We start from the raw sequence: 17,282 nt of genomic DNA on the forward strand, positions 1-17,282 counted from the left end.
GCAAGTGCCACGCGCCCAGCTTCACACAGCTTTGGTGTGGTTGTGGGGGTGGTGGCTGTCTCTATATATCTGAATAGCTTTGGTAACTCTCACAAATGAAGCCAGAACATACATGGTTTATCTGGCGATTGTTGTGCCAGCAAGTGTTCATGAACCCCAGAAGACCACGGAGGAGCCATTTCCAATGCAATAGGGTCTCTTTATTACAACCTAAGGCTTGGGCTCTCCTCCAACCCAACCCTGACACAGCAGGAGGCAGAGCAGCCTGGAACCCTCAGCAAGACAAGGCTTTATAGGAAATGGAAGTAAGTGGGGGGATGGGGTGTTTAATCCCAGCAAGAATCTAACTGAATGTCTATTGTAGCCCCAACAGGTGGGTGCTCTGAAGCAAGACTGCATACAATCACAAATGGTCTGAAATAATCTGAAACAACCAGACTAATCTTTGATTGACTGTTGCTAGGAAGTAGCTAGGGAGTGACTCTGGCCAAGAACAAGCCCCGCCCTGGGTCCTTCCTGGTGCCTGGGTCCAGCTTGGGTTCTGCTGCAGGTCAAGTTCTCAGGCTTTTTTCTTTTCTTTAAAATGGAGGCCGGTCCCAAGATGCAGTAGGCTTGCCTTCTATCTTAGATGCCTCGTATACGTGGATTCAGAACCTATGTGGTTTTGTGTCCGGCTTATTTCCTTTTGCATATTATAACTGAGGATCACCATGTTGTAGCACATATCTGAATTTCTTCCTTAGAATACTATTACATTGTATGTATATCCCATATTTTACCCATCCATTGATGGACAGGGGTTATTTCTACTGTCCAATTATTAGAAGTGACTTTAGTCAGAAAGTGTCCCCTTAATTTCTCATGCTGGAATCTAGCTCCTATTATGACAAAATTAGAAGGTTGGAACTCTGAGATCACATCATGCCGGCCATCTGTGATCTTGATAAAGTTGGCCACAGAGAATTCCCTCCTCATTCTGTGCAGTGGCCATGAAATGACTGCTGTCTGCAAACCAGGAAGCCAGTTCCCACCTCACACACAGCCCACTTACAGCTTGGGCTACACAGACGCTAGGACTGTGTGTAATAAGACACCGTCACCTAGACTAAGACAGTGCCTGCACTGTTAAGTTGAGGTTTATGACATCTGGTCTGGTGATTTTTCCAGTGTTGTAGGGAGAACTGTTTCCTCTAACCTAAATTCTCCTCAACCCCAGGGGTTTCAGAGGAAGATCAAAACTTTAATAATGAACTTCTGTGAATACATGAGTTGAATAGTTAAGCTTTGATGACCCATATTTTAGCTTCCTTGTTTTTACTTTATAGACATGTGTGTGTATGTGTGTGTATGTGTGTTTGTGTATATGTGTGCATTTGTAAGTATGTATGTGTCTATGCATGTGTGCATGTGTGTATGTATGTGTCTATACATGTGTGTCTGTATGTGTGCATCCGTATGTGAGTGTGAATGTGTCTGTGTGTGCCTGTGAGTGTGTGTATATGTGTCTATGTGTGTGCGTGTCTCCCTCTCTGTGTGTATGTGTGTAAAGTTGGCTATCTCCTTCCACTATGGATTTGGGGATCAGATTCAGGTGAGAGGCTTGCATGGCTTGCACTTTTGACTGCTAAGCCATGTCACTAATCCTTTAAAGTTTCTTGAATATAATGTTTCTATTTCTAATTCTCCCAACCCTGATTTAACATGAATTCACACATATGCTTGCTTGTGTGTGTGTGTGTGTATGCTCACACATGCACACAGAAACACACACACACATGCTCAAATGATAACAGACCATTAGCTGATGCAATACTTCCAGAACAGAATAACTTTGAGAGGTGAAGTTTTGTGTTGAAACACAGTACACGACTGCCTTTTAGATAAGCAGGTCCAAAGGGCACATCCCACTGGGTTCCCTGACCTATGCTGAGCTTCTGTTAGAAACTGGAATCATTTCAAAAACCAAAGGTGTATCTGATTCTTCAGAGGACACAGTCAAAGTCTGCCTCCTCTCAAGCAGTCCATAATACCTGAGAGGGCTCTCTGTGGAGCTCTGCGCAGAGTGTCTGTTGGGAGAGCAGAGCCCTAGGGAGAGGGCAGTGCAGAGCCATGAACCTCGTCCTGGAGCTTGTCCTGCTGGTGGGCATCATCATCTACTCCTACCTGGAGTCACTGGTAAAGTTCTTCATTCCACGGAGAAGAAAATCTGTGGCCGGGCAGACTGTTCTCATCACGGGGGCCGGGCATGGAATAGGCAGGCTGACCGCTTATGAATTTGCAAAGAGGAAAAGCAGACTCGTCCTGTGGGATATCAATAAGGTAATAACACGTGTTCCTGACAATCTCTTAAAGTCACGAAATAATAAGGCACATGGTTCTCTAGTTACTTGACTTAGTGTTGGCTTTTTCTTTGTGATTTCCTTTTTCAAAGTTTTAATAACCCCCCCCCCACCCACCCAAAGCCTTTCTAGATCCCTGCGACAGGTGAACTAAATGGAACCAACGCGCTGGAGAGCTAAGCATGGGGGGATAGGGGAGTTCGTTTTGACAGTTTGTTTGTTTGTTTGTTTGTTTCTACTGTGATGTACAGCTTAATAACAAGAAATGCAGGCAGCAGAGAGCTTCCCAGATGCTGAAATTAGGCAAACCACAGAACTTACCTTAACTTCAATTTTTTTTTCCAAATCTCTACCATTGGGATAAAATCTCAGAGGGAGACAAAAACCCACAGGTAATTTTTGCCAGCAACCAAATTGGCCAATATGCAGCTTATTAAAGCTAAGGATGACTTTTATAATTTTAGATTTTCATTTATTCAGCTATTCATTTGCTCCTTTCTGTGATAGAGACTGAAGCTGGGGCTTAGTACCCTAGCATGTGCCAGGCAAGTGCTCTACCACCGAGCCATATTACCTTAGCAGGTGCCAGGCAAGTGATCTACCACCAAGCCACAGTACCCTAGCACATGCCAGGCAAGCACTCTACCACCGAGCCACAGTACCTTAGCAGGTGCCAGACAAGCACTCTACTGCCAAGCCACAGCTACCGCTCAAGTTTTTACACATTTGAGAGATTGTCAAAACAAAAAACACATGAAGAACTTACAGCAGAAACCCATGGTACCTCTGCTCACGCTCCAGCCATCCTAAAATACTTTATCTGACCTTTAAAAAAGAGACGTGGGGTCCCGAGCAAGAAGAGTAAAGAGAGAGAATCATACTTTAAGTACTTAATGTGGCCTTTCGTGTGCACAGCCTCACATATGGTAATGTCTACACTGGTGCTAGGCTTTTGTTTGGACATTCACAAGGTTGTTGACCTCTTGCTTATTTATAAATGCTCTTAACTACCCGTAAGTCTGAAGGTGTTGATGTCTTGAGTTGCTTTCTCCTACACGCACACATTCCCACAAGGCAGAGAAGAGGCGCCACAAGAAACTGTCTCTGGGATTGTGATCTTTGAAGAACTGGACCAGGGATGTAGCCTAGTGGTGCAGCAATTGTCTAACATATGCAAGCTAGATATTAGGTCCAGCTGTGGCTGAGTCTGAACCCCAGCACTGCAAGGAAATCAAAAACAAACTTCTACTGCTATGTACCAGATACAGTGGCTGAGACTAGAGAAACCCAGGGTGTTTGCTTGTTGGTTGGGTTGTTTGCTTATTGAGAAGCAGAGTTTCCAAAGGCTTCCTTGGGGCTTTGCTTGGCTTCAGGTAACCCTCTTTTAGGCCCTTTGCCATCTGCAGTTCACTTTACCCGGCCTTCAGAATGCTCTCAAATATAAGGAGCTATATCTGCTTTGGTGCAGTGAAGAATCCTGAGATGCACCATGTATCTTTGCTTAGCAGATCCAGGCGTTTGTGGGCAAGATGAGCTTACATGGTACATGGAGATGATTCCAACATTAGCAAATCCTGCAGAGGTCCCAGGCAGTCTTGGAGTTGAGAAAACTGAGTCTGCAGCTCTCAGACCCTCAAAAAATATATAACCAAGAATAAATACATCATGAAGAGGCTTCATGAATCTCTCAGATCACCTCCCAAGTGTGTCTGGTGGTAAGACATCAATACCTAACTTAGTAGACTTCCCTTTAATTTGAAAATTTTCAGATACAGAAAGAGTAAAACTAGAAAGAGGTCACATTAAAGATGGTGTCCACTATTTTTTTCATACCTGCAAACTGAGTAATTCAATCCTGTAAATTTCTCTTTGAATTCTTGAACTTCATTATTAAACATGTAAGACAGCAAATGATTGGCTATAAAGCTGCAAGTGTAGCTCTGCTTTCCCTGCTCACGGGCCAGCTAGCTTTCCATCAAAGCTGGCTCCTTCAAAGGTGAGAAGCAAGGCCACAGAGAAGACCCCGGCTTTAAGAACAGTGACACAGACACATGAAACACAACTTGTTAGGAAGGGAGCTCAGCAGGGGGCTGGGAGGGGTCTGTAGGAAGGTAACAGGGTAAAATAATAAGAGCATACACATATATGCAAGGAGTGAAAAGTGAATTTAAGAAGAACACAATGACATAATAGCAAAACCGTGGACCTGTAGACGTGGACTGGAAATGTGGTTTCACACATGGGACATCATTCAGTCTTTTGGAAGAATGAGATTATTCTGTATGCCGGACAGCAGGCGAACTGGAGGTCACAACGTTAGGTGAAAAAGGAACTAGATTCACAAAGGGAAGGACCATCAGGAATTTTCTACTCTGCTCTGGTCCTACCACCAGAGGAGCCAAGGTAGGAGGATTGCTGCAAGTTAGAACCCAGCCCTGGCTACAGGAAGAATTATAGCAAAAGACCAAAGACAGCAAGCATGGGCTCTGCCGTGCCTCGCGCGTGGGAATGCCATCATAGAACATACTAGTTTATACCTTAATTAAAAAGGACATGGGGATTAGCAACGCACAGAGGTGTTGACACCCCAGAAGGTGTTTCCTGTGCAAAAAAAATGACAAAGAGCTACATTCTGCCATGCTCCAGATTAATTATAAGTCTGGATGGTTTGCAAGTTATTAGCATCTATCATTCATACACAGTACTGGGTTTCACCATAAGCTTTCATAGACCTGTGTATTCTGATCATATTCACCGTTCACCCGTCATTATCTCTGGTCCCCTCCTACCCTTGCTGATCCCCTTTCTAACAGTTCCTCTGTACTTTCATGTGTGTGAGCTAATGAGTTTAGTAAGGATTGATAACTTGAGCTTGGATGAGGGCTTGTTACAGGAGTAAGGACAGCTTGCTGGTGGTGGTGCTACTTGAAGAAAGTAACTCTGATAAATTGTTTCTTCTTCAATCAAATCATTTACTTATGCTTTTGAAGAAAGTAACTCTGATACATTGTTTCTCCTTCAGTCAAATCCTTTGCTTTTGGTTTTGAAGAAAGTAACTCTGATACATTGTTTCTCCTTCAGTCAAATCCTTTGCTTGTGCTTTTGAAGAAAGTAACTCTGATACATTGTTTCTTCTTCAAATCCTTTGCTTGTGCTACTGGAGACAGTAACAATGATACATTGTTTCTTATTCAGTCAAAGCTTTGTTTGACTCCACCTTTACTGCCTCTCTCTGCAGCTCTCACTTCTCTTCCAGACTAGTGAGGGGGGCAGCTAGGCCATCTGGCAGTAAGCAGCCTTCCAGTTGAAGCCAACATTAGTGGAAAATTCTACTACCCAGACCACAGCTCTATTCCGCAGCCCCATGCAGCCCCATGCTCTGTGTGGCAGTCCACACCAAGTCTATGTGAAGGGACAGTTAGTTTTGTAGTGAAGCCCTCATCCTCCTTAAAGACTGTTCTTTAAGACTTCTATCATTGCTTTGTGGTTTAGCCAAGATAGGGAAATGCAAAGGGGCCGGAGGGAGGCAACCAGCGTAAGCCACCCCTCCCCCATCCACTCAAGGACGGCCCACCGCATGACGGCTATACTATTGCCATCCTAGCATGCACAAGAAAGAGCTAAGAGCTTCCTGGGTGTCCTCATGCTACATCACAGAGAAGTGTGGACAACCATCAGAGGAAAAAGCATGATTTTGAATAAGAATGTGAACCCTATAATATTCCCCATAAAAATCAACAGGTGTCAAAACTTGAAAAAAATCCAAATTTTCCTGAAATGTAGGTTTAAAAAAAAAAAAAGTCCAAGAGAAGTGACTCACTCCTTGTAATTGCAACATTCAGGAGGTTGAGGCAGGAGGATTGGCCTGAGTTGGAAACTAACCTGGGGTAAACATAGTAAGCAAGGGATAGAGAATGACATGTGGTCTAAAACAACAAGAGAAAACACACACACACACACACACACAAAACCACATTGCCTCTTGGCCTTTTTCCCTTCCAAAGCTCCATTAAAACAAATATCCAGTTAAAATTGTTATGTGTCATCCGAGTGGTGGTGGCGCACGCCTATAATCCCAGCACTTGGGAGGCAGAGGCAGGCGCATTTCTTAGTTCGAGGCCAGCCTGGTCTACAGAGTGAGTTCCAGGACAGCCAGGGCTACACAGAGAAACCCTGTCTTGAAAAAACCAAATCCAAAAAACAAAAAAACAAACAAACAAAAAGATTGTTACGTGTCGTAAGTTAGTTTCCTCACGGAAGCTTTTCTCCTATAAGATTTTCTCCTAGCACCAGGTGGGTTTGTGAACCCAACTTGTCAGAGGCCATCTAGTGTCACTCTACTGCCAGCAATGGGTGATGTTCCGCAGCCGTGTGGACCAGTCTTCCCTCTGTCCTCCATGCTCAGACATCTTCCCTGACACTGAGGCACAGCATCTTTGAGCACTTCCGGGACGCCCTTCATGCTACCCCAGTGTCACTCTAGACAAATCACCTACAGGCACGCCCAGGACAAGATGAGAAGCTGCAAAACCTTAACGGGAAGGGTTTGCTTCTGTTGGCTCCGCCGCTGCTCTGGCAGTATAATTAGTCAATGTAATTAGATTCACATAATTATGTAATAAATTCACATAAGGAGACTTATTGGACAAGGATCTTAAAGTATTGTAAAGAGTCTGATTTTTTTCTCGAATTTACCTCCCCCGCATCCCCCCTCCCCCCCAGCATGGTGTTGAGGAAACCGCGGCCAAATGCAGGAAACTAGGGGCCGTTGTGCACGTGTTTGTGGTGGACTGCAGCAACCGGACGGAGATTTACAGCTCTGTGGATCAGGTGAGGACCAGGGTGTTAAGTGTCTGCGTAGAACCATACCCATCAGCTGACACAGCTGGGAATGGAAAGGATTTTCTGGGGCTGCTTGACTTCCGGTAGACGTCAGCTGCTCCATCAAGTTGCTGTGTGACCGAAGGAGGACAAATACAGAACTTTCTTGGTATTAATATCCACTCAGCTCCGGCCTCTGGCACCATTTCATATTCTGAATCAAATCTGCTGTGGCTGAAAAGTTTGGCTCAGAGGAAACGAGTAATGATTTATCAGCAGAAAATTTGATCTCTTTTCTAACTTTTTTAAAATTAGATTCTGTTCTGCTTTTTCTTTATTTCCTCTCTGAGATTTTATTGGTTTGTGGATAATCTAGTCTTTTATGAAAAACATAGTTAATGACTTTTTAAACATTTTATTTGTTTTATTTATTTACTGCATCATGTGTGTGTGTGTGTGTGTATGGGGGTGGGGTGGGTACCCACACACACCCCACAATGTGTATGTGGAATTCAGATGACAACGTCTGAAAGTAGGTCTCTCCTTCCATGATAAGGATCCAGGAATTGTCAGGTCTGGCCAAAAAAAAAAAAAAAAAGCCTTTACCCTTTACCCACTGAGCCATCTCCTCACCCACTATACCCACTATTTTAAAAAGTAAACACTGAGTACTTACAAAAACAAAAACAAAAACCCTCTGATAAGCTACTGCCTTTTTTTGTTTGTTTGTTTGTTTGTTTTTTTGTTTTTTTCGAGACAGGGTTTCTCTGTGTAGCCTGGCTGTCCTGGAACTCACTCTGTAGACCAGGCTGGCCTCGAACTCAGAAATCCACCTGCCTCTGCCTCCCAAGTGCTGGGATTACAGGTGTGTGCCACCACTGCCCGGCAGCTACTGCCTTCTTTAATTTGCTTTAATTTTTTAAAATCCTATTAGCCTAACTAAAGACAAGCAAATAAAAACTTGGAAAGTTTGGCCCAGATAAAGATCATGTGGCCAGTGGGTAGCAAAACCAAGATTAATTACTTAACCCTTTAAAAATATTTTTATCAGAACTCAGGTATTATTTACCAGTGCAAACATTAGTTCTTGTTTACTTAAGTTCATAAGCTTTCACACTACCTATCACATACTGGGAGCAGAATTCAAGGTTTTAACCAAAACAGTTTAGCCTTTCCTCGTGACAGGTTTCCCTTCGGTCACTGTTTGGGCTGGTTCTTTCACGGCTGATCTCTGAGACCTCATGCTCTGGAATAACAAAAGCTTAGATGGCATGGTGACCAAGCTAGCTGTCAGCAAAGCCAGTGAGCACAAACAGAAACTGCATCTTCAAGCTGTTCTTTATTCTCGGAAGACATTGATAGCTTAGATACCTGTCTCCCATGTCCTCCCTGCCAGTGACCTGTGATGTCTGTGTGTCTCTCATTATCATCCCTTGGACCACTCCCTCCCTTTGTGTTATCGCGCTCAGGCATTCCTTGGAGTTGGCCTAGTTTCTGCTGGCTTCAACCTTCGAGTTCTTGGGTAGCTAGGGGTAGGGTGTGGAGTGGTTGGCTCGGAACACACTGTGGAGCTGCTAAGCTATAAATAGTGTGTATGCTCTGGTTCCTTTTTCCATGGTAGGGTGTATATCCTTATAGAATATAAAAATGCCTCTATCCATCTCCTATCAATGATGTCTCCTATCAATATGAGCTTTGTGAGAATGACCTACCCTGTGTGTGCTTTCTTGGCATTTTAAAAGGTAAAGAAAGAAGTGGGTGACATAGAGATCGTGGTAAACAATGCCGGAGCGATATATCCAGCAGACCTTCTCAGTGCCAAGGATGAGGAAATCACCAGGACCTTTGAGGTCAACATCCTAGGACATTTTTGGGTAAGTCAGAAACATTTCTGGGGGTATGTGTCTGAGATCTCTTCAGTACAAGAAACTCATTAAAAGTTCACAATATTTGAGGGGGAGGTGACTTTTTTTTTAAGATTTATTTATCTTAAGTATGTGAATATACTATAGCTGGCTTCAGACACAGCAGAAGAGGGCATCGGATCCTGTTACAGATGGTTGTGAGCCACCATGTGGTTGTTGGGAATTAAACTCAGGACCTATGGAAGTGCTCTTAACCATTGAGCCATCTCTCCAGCCCCGGTTTTTTGTTCTGTAAGTCAGGAATCTTGTAATGTGTTTGAGTAGAAGAGCCACAGGGCTCTGACAGCAGGGTTCAGAGTTCAAGTGGATACAGGACACCCAAAAGAGAGCTATTTGGTTTATTTTGTCAAACAAAATCTAACATAGGGCCTGGTGTGTACCAGATCTACAAAAATTAATTAATTAACTAATTAATTTAAAATATTTGTAAAGGTTTGATGAGATTTCTTCTGTATATCTTTCCAGTATTTTAGAAGAAATGTATGCTGCATACATCTGTCTGTGTCTTTCTTTCATCGGTGTTTAGAACCAAAAGGACATAAATACTCAGGCGTGTGCAGGAATTGGGGGCATTTTGGTTTTAGGCTCTGAGACAAGTAGACATTTTGACATAACATTATCATCTGCAAAGTTCCTGCCTGAGAACTTCACAATCAAGTTACCAGAAAGGGAGAAAAAACTCAAAATGTTTTATGTCAATTCACAAGTTCGCACTGGTCTATATGCACAGTTAATCTCGGTCATAAGCAGCCTGTGGGCTGTGGGGTGAACATGCCTGTTAGATCTGTGGAATTCCGGAGTGTATGTAGAAGATCCAGAAGATTTCGTACCATTGGTTGTTTGTGAGAAACTGAAGTATGCCTCTCAACCCTCTGGAGGGAACATTTATATGAATTAAAACTGTGGGCCTCGATGTTACTATAGCACCTGGAGTAAAGCTGGAGAATCCTTCACCCAGCTAACCCAGCCAACGTGACACAGAAACCCTATGTATTAGCTATCTAATGATTAATATGAAATTATATTATGTCACAAAATATATCAAAAGGTAGAGGTTTAGAGAACCAGAACTCTCATTGCCTCCATACAGATCCACAGGCAGGGCTGATAGGGGGGCTGTCTCGGCAATCTGGGCTCTAGGAATTTACATAGAATTTGAAGAGTGGGTCTGTAAAATTCTCATAAAATGTTCTGGTATTTCCCACTGTACAGTGAGGCCTTTTCTTTTTTTGGAAACAAAAAATCTTTTGTTTCCCATAATGTATCCTATAATGTATATTGTTACAAGACAGAGGTTTGGATCTGCTCCCTGTGCAGGCTGTGGGCCAGGATAGAGCTTCGGCTGCTTTGATGTGAGCACAGATTCCCAGTCTTCAAACTGGAGCCAAGAACTTGTGAAAATGGTAAATCAGCCTTCAGCTCCCGTACGTGTGGATCTCTTGCTTGACAATATCTCTCGGAGCTCAGCAGCGCCAGGCTTGCCGGCGAGCTCCAAGTCCTCTGGTTAATCCCTAGGGCTGTGAAAATAACAATGTTGCTCATGTGGCGAGTCCAGGAGAGAGCTACTTAATTCCTCCTGAAGGGAAGAGGAGCGTGCAGGCTAGCACAGGTCCTCGCATCTAGGGGACACTCCGAGTACTGCCCCAACCGTCACAGTTACTCTCCCTTTCTGTCATTGTGTGGAAGGAACCTCAGAGTCTTGCAAGTGTGTGATTTCCAATGCCTCTACCATAGCGGAGGAGGAGGCATTGGAAACAAGACAGCCTGGCTTGGAATCCATCTAATACCCGTGTCGTTTCTTTTCTTTTTATGTGGTCCTTAAGATCATAAAAGCACTCCTTCCGTCGATGCTGAGAAGAAACTCTGGCCACATTGTCACAGTGGCTTCAGTGTGCGGCCACGGGGTGATTCCGTATCTCATCCCTTATTGGTAGGTAGTGCTTGCTCATGGCGCTCTGCACTTCTGCTTAGCAGCCTGGAGATTATTTATAGGGAATTAATATAGGTATTAATATAATTAATATATTTACAGGCTTTATAAACATGATATGTTGTGATTTTATAAATATATATTATTAAGTATGTTCATGTATAAATAATTATAGGGATTAATTATAGAAAATAATTAGGGATTATAAGTTTTCAGGCCTCAGGGCCCACAGCTTAGTAACTGGACATAGAGAATTTACATAGTACATTAGGATAATGTTTAAATGACTTCTAAAACAAGGAAACTGGCTCTAATTTTACTTAGATTATTTTAGGGTTCTGAAACACCCTCCCATAGAGTGTGTTTCCATTATATTCTAGAATCAGTAGATGTTGAAAACAAGAACCACAACTGCCCAGCCAAGCACCCAGAAGCGCACACGAGCACAGAGGTAGAGCGTGGCCTGTGTGTGTTCACATGGAAGAGAAGAAAATGGGGCAGCTCTGCCTTCCCAGGAGAGGCACACACTGCACATCGTGTCCTGGGGACACACACACACTCGCCAGCTGTAACAAATCCCTGCCAAGCCTGCCGTTGGCATCTTGTTTCCCTACTGCTATATGGTGATCTAGAAGCAATTTTACCAAGATCTGTGGATGGAGCAGATGTGTTATTTCTTTATAGGCATATTCAAAACTAAACTTGACCATGGACTAAACAATCTCTCCCATCAAACGTGGTCACAGATGAGTTAAATTTCAATGTAGTTCAGGTTTTCATTAGAGAGAGACAGACAGACAGACCGACAGAGAGAGACAAAGACAGACAGACAGACAGACAAAGACAGAGAGAGGGAAGAGGGAGACAGAGACAGGAATAACTTCTAACGCTGATATTTTTTGTCACCTGGACAAAAACTACAATTTAAATGTATATAGATAATAAGTTGCTATGTATATGCTAATTTATTGAATCCCCAAGACAGCCTTATATTTTATTATCTATATTTTATAATCAGAAAAATGAAAGAACCAAAGGTTAAAGGTTGCACACACAAACACAACCCCACCAACACTATTGGGAGCCTCTTTACTCCAAATACTCATTGTGACATTAGACAATCAGTAAGGCTTCCAGCATCCAGAGATAAAAGATAACTCTGTAATCTAGAGAAATAAGCACAGGCCCACAGAAGTTTGTCAGTGTTGCTTACTCAGTATTTTAAATATCTTTTTCTGACTCATGTTTTTAAAGATGAAAACTAATAAAACCTGACTAAGAAACATTTGGAAGGTTGACTGGACCATAGAAAAGGTCATGTATACAGTGAAAAACATTAAGCCCATCTGTAAAGTGGTCCTTTTGCCATCTTTGCTAGTTGAAAATTAGAAACAGGGACCTTGGCGGGGTGAGGGGGTATCAGTGGTTGACTACATGTTTACCATATGTCAATCCCTGAGTTCAATCCCCAGCACCCCAGAAGAAAACAAAAACAAAAACAAAAAAACAAGTATTGTGCATGTTCAGAATTCTGCTTAATGCACAAGAAAATAAAACCTGAATGACCATTTGCCCTCTCAGAAAAACTAGAGTAGCAGGTGGGGACAAATGAGGCTATCTTCTCACCACACACACACACACACACACACACACACACACACACACACACACACGAGAGAGAGAGAGAGAGAGAGAGAGAGAGAGAGAGAGAGAGAGAGAGAGAGAGAGAGGGGGGGGGGGGAACTAGTTCCTTCCTGCTTAGACGCAGTTATCAAATCCGCTTTTCTAGGAGCCTTTCCTTTCTGGAGGTAAGAAAGGAAAAGATGGGGCCAGTGGACACCAGGGTCCCACGGAGTCCCGGAGGCCAGAGAGGGAGGGGCAGGGCAGCTGAGACGGCCCCACCCCCACCCCCTTGGCTGATGCCTGATCTTCCTGCAGCTCAAGCAAGTTCGCTGCTGTGGGCTTCCACAGAGCACTGACTGAAGAACTGGACACCCTGGGGAAAACCGGCATCAAAACCTCATGTCTCTGCCCTGTGTTCGTGAATACAGGCTTCACCAAAAATCCGAGTACAAGGTGAGATGGAAATCATCTGTGCTAACCTTTAAACTGGAGCCCTCCTGAGTGATACTTAACAAGTATGCCACGGTCATTTAGGTAAATCCGATGGCACAATCTCAACCCCCAGTTACTTTTTGTTTGTTTGGTTGGTTGGTTTGGTTTTTTGAGAAAGGGTTTCTGTGTATAGCTCTGGCTGTCCTGGAACTCACTCTGTAGACCAAGCTGACCTTGAACTCAGAAATTCACCTGCCTCTGCCTCCCAAGTGCTGGGATTAAAGGCGTGCGCCACCACTGCCCAGCACCCCAGTTGCTTTCTTACGTGGGACAGTGGGGCCTATTAAAATCCTGGCAAGTGCTCAGCGTCAAGTCTGATGCATTTGTCAGGAGTACCCTGGCATGCCAGGAGAAGACGAAATGAGGGAGACACATAAGAACACCAGTAAGTTGGCCATGAGCCTGGAGCAAACATAGCTGCAGACACAGCAATGTCCCCCTCAGGCTCTGGCCCTGAATTTCCCCTTCCCGCTGAGACTGACATTGAGATGCTCGTGTTAGACGTGGTTCTAAGGCTGGATTGAAAACTCCATTGTGGGATTAGGAAGGGAAGAGCCAGAGCCAGGATAATCTAAAAGGTATTGATTTGCGCACTGCGGTGTGATGGCTTGCTGGTTCGCGGCGCGGGCATCTCATGAGTCTTCGGAAGCCACAGACTATCTCATGGGACTCAGTTCCAATGCCCACACAGTGGTGCCTAAGCATGCTAACCTTGGTGTGACACCGAAAATCCATTTTTATGCCTCTCTCCTCTTCACTAATGGGCAACAACCCAACACTAGGCATAGGTTATAAACATTTCTCAATGATATGCGTGTGCAGCCTTAGTCAAGGAATGTCACACTGCCAGCTGTAGCAGGGCACTCCTTATACAAATCTTAGATTCCCATAAAACTGCAGGAGAAGCAAATCTTAAGTACTAAACACCTCAAAACACTTCAACTCTGTGGGTGCCCAGTGTACTCAGACAGAATATTCTCTTTACAGCCAAAAAGGCATCAGAAATCTGGTGTTTCCTTCCTGGCTCCTGAGTAATGCTATGCATACCATTTTGTCCCCTTGCTCCTTGGTCTCTCGCCATCTTGTACCTTATTGTTAATTATTTTGACCTGGTGAGGTAACAGATTGACCTACTGACCCAAGAGCATAAGCATGTTATAACAAGATGTCAGTGTGGGCTGTGGGAAGGTGACGTTCACGCAGGGAAGCCTGGAACATTTTAAATCCTAATTCTAAATTTGGTGAAGAGACAGGATACTTTCCTTCATTTGTTAATTAAAAACAATATAAATTGAGAGGCTGGGGTTTTACTTGAGTGGCAGAGTACATGCTTAGAATGTGTGAAAGTTCTGGGTTCAATTCCAGCATCCTAGGGAAGACATAAGTATAAATGGAGACAGACTCTTTCCCCCTTTCCTTCAGGTTATGGCCTGTATTAGAGCCGGACGAAGTTGCGAGGAGTCTGATGGATGGGATACTTACTAACAAGAAAATGATCTTTGTTCCATCCTATATCAACATTTCTCTGATAATGGAAAAGTAAGTACAGCACAGAACCCCAAAGCACTCAAGTGCACATAAAATGTTGCTATGGAAACTCCCCATGACCGCAGTGAAAGGTAGGTTTTCCATGTTACCTCATGATTCCTTTATTCCCCGATGCCCTTTGTGGAATATATCTACCACCTTGGCCCAAATTTTGCTCAAGTCTATTCAACTGAAGGAAAGACAGTTTTAAAAGTACAGGGTATGGGGATACCATAAAACCTCTGTGTGTGTATTCTAGTGCATGTGGTCCATACAGATGTGATGCTTGTAGAGGCCAGAGGCAAACGTCTCAGAAACCACTGCCTATGACTTCTAAAATCCAGCATTAATTTGGGTATTCTTTCTTTCTTTCTTTCTTTCTTTCTTTCTTTCTTTCTTTCTTTCTTTCTTTCTTTCTTCCTTCCTTCCTTCCCTCTCTTCCTCTCGTCTCTTCTCTGTCTCTCTGTCTCTCTGTCTCTCTCTGTCTCTGTCTCTCTGTCTCTCTCTCTGTGTCTCTGTCTCTCTGTCTCTCTCTGTCTCTGTCTCTCTGTCTCTCTCCATGTGTCTCTGTCTCTCTCTGTCTCTCTGTCTCTCTCTCTCCCCCCCCCCCACCCCCACCCCATACAGTCTCTCATTGAGACCTGGACTCACCAGTTTGGTTAGGATAGATATCCAGCACCAGGAATATCCCAGGCCTTATATCCCCCAACACTGGGGTTACAAGCGCTGACCACTATGCCCAGGTGTTTATGTGTGTTCTGAGGACTGAACTCAGGTCCTCATGTTTGTGTGACAATCTCCCTAAACTCTCGGTACTCAGATTTTCCACTCTTTGCAGCAGTATGCATCTTGAATGTCTCACAATCCACTTCTATATGTCTTTCTATCACCTCATTTGCAGTCTAAGAGCCTTATGATAGAATCATTTCTTTCCATCCCAGGCTTGTGAGTCCCCAAAGATGGCAAAAATCCCATAAATCGAATTTCCTCTAAACAGCTCAAAACGGGTCTCACTAAAGTTGAAAAATTCCAAAATTGTCATGTATATGACCAAGATGCACAAACGATCGACTGTTCTGTCCGCGTTGAGAAACTGACCATCTCATCAAAGGCAAAGTCTTTGCCCCACTGTGGAGCAGCTCCCCGGGTGATTGTTACCCTAGCAACAGGGCTTTTTGTTCTCATTGCATTTAACTGTATTAGAGAGTTAAATCACTAGTCTCTGGGCTTGTTCGAGGGCCTGAGGAAGCTCTCTCCTTACTTTCTCACAGCTGGATCCTCACCACCAAGTCTCCTCTCCCCTCTTCTGCCCCCTACCCAGAGACTGACAGGGAAGTAAATGCTGCATTAGTAAACAATCCCAAAGTGATTTGAGACATGGCGTTCTCTGTAGAAAGCGCTCCTCCCCAGTGCTCCTCCTGCCTCCTTGACCTCACTGACGCCCTTCCCTATTCTGTCAACTCAGACCTAACCCTCTCACATGCTGAGGGGTTCAGCCGTGCGATCCCTTCCACATTTTGTTATAGACAGCCGACGGTGTTCTGTATTCATTTCCATTGGCCATGATTAACCGCCGAGCAGCTGAATATGCTAAGAGGCAGTAGCTTTTAAAAAGGCCCTTTAGTTTTTCTTTCTCCAAAGTAATAGGTCTGGACACAGTCAGAGGGGGAAGGGGGTGTGTGGTGGACTCTGAGCTCTCGGCCCCAGAATACACTGCTGTTTTCGGAGGTGCGCTTGGTGTCAGTTTCAGGTTGTCATTGGAAGAAGATCTCATCCGATTTTGCTATTGTGAATGAGCGGTGCTATGTTATATATGGATAACTGCAGATGGGTGGGGGAGGGGAGACGAAGCAAGAAGCAAGGAGGAGAGCCGGACATGGGCAAGCATGCTTCAGGCGGTCTTAAACCGACAACAGAAAGGAACACTGGCATCAAAACTTCAAACTGACATTTCTCATTTTTTTCAAATGTAGGTTTCTTCCAGAGCGTGCCTTAAAAGCTATACGTCGCATACAGAACATTCAGTTTGAAGCAATCGTGGGCCACAAAACCAAGATGAAGTAATGCACGCAGAGACGTGTAGACATCAAAGATGCAAAGCCAAGTTTAGAGTGGACACAGAGCTTTCTTTCACATGTTTTAAGTGTCCCTCGTGTTTAAAATGTAGGCTTGGCCCTCGCAGCCTTCACAGAGATGAGAGTGGCCCTCTGGTTTCTTATACTTACAGATCTCTCAGCCCTGGTACTGGGTTCTGGCCTTAGAGACATAGTAAGATCTATCCATTACACAACAGAGTGAAGAAACAATTGGTGTGTTTTATAAAATAAATTACTAGATAGAAACGTGGGCAAAGGGACAAGACAATAAAGCCTGGAACAAACGTTGGTGTGCTGTACTGATCTCTGTGCCGATAGAGGGTTGATTGGTGGTGGGGTTGTTTTATTTTCTGTTTTGTTTTTTGTTTTTCTTAGATTTATTCATTTATTATATGTAAGTACACTGTAGCTGTCTTCAGACACTCCAGAAAAGGGAGTCAGATCTCATTTCAGACGGTTGTGAGTCACCATGTGGTTGCTGGGATTCGAACTCAGGACCTTTGGATAAGCAGTCAGTGCTCTTAACTGC

The 17,282-nt window shown here is 43.9% G+C and overlaps 1 protein-coding gene across 1 annotated transcript; it reads left to right on the forward strand.

Annotated features, from left to right (window-relative positions):
- Positions 1-1,905: 1,905 nt before the first annotated feature.
- Hsd17b13 (hydroxysteroid 17-beta dehydrogenase 13) lies at positions 1,906-17,041 on the forward strand. Its single transcript, XM_052199352.1, has 7 exons — positions 1,906-2,319; positions 7,062-7,169; positions 8,903-9,034; positions 10,909-11,015; positions 12,954-13,091; positions 14,553-14,669; positions 16,631-17,041. Exons 1-7 carry the CDS (start codon positions 2,110-2,112, stop codon positions 16,719-16,721), a joined length of 903 nt encoding a protein of 300 aa, XP_052055312.1. The 5' UTR covers positions 1,906-2,109; the 3' UTR covers positions 16,722-17,041.
- The last annotated feature ends 241 nt before the right edge of the window (positions 17,042-17,282 follow it).

This window comes from Apodemus sylvaticus, chromosome 11 (assembly GCF_947179515.1).
Source record: "Apodemus sylvaticus chromosome 11, mApoSyl1.1, whole genome shotgun sequence".
NCBI classification, from domain to species: domain Eukaryota; kingdom Metazoa; phylum Chordata; class Mammalia; order Rodentia; family Muridae; genus Apodemus; species Apodemus sylvaticus.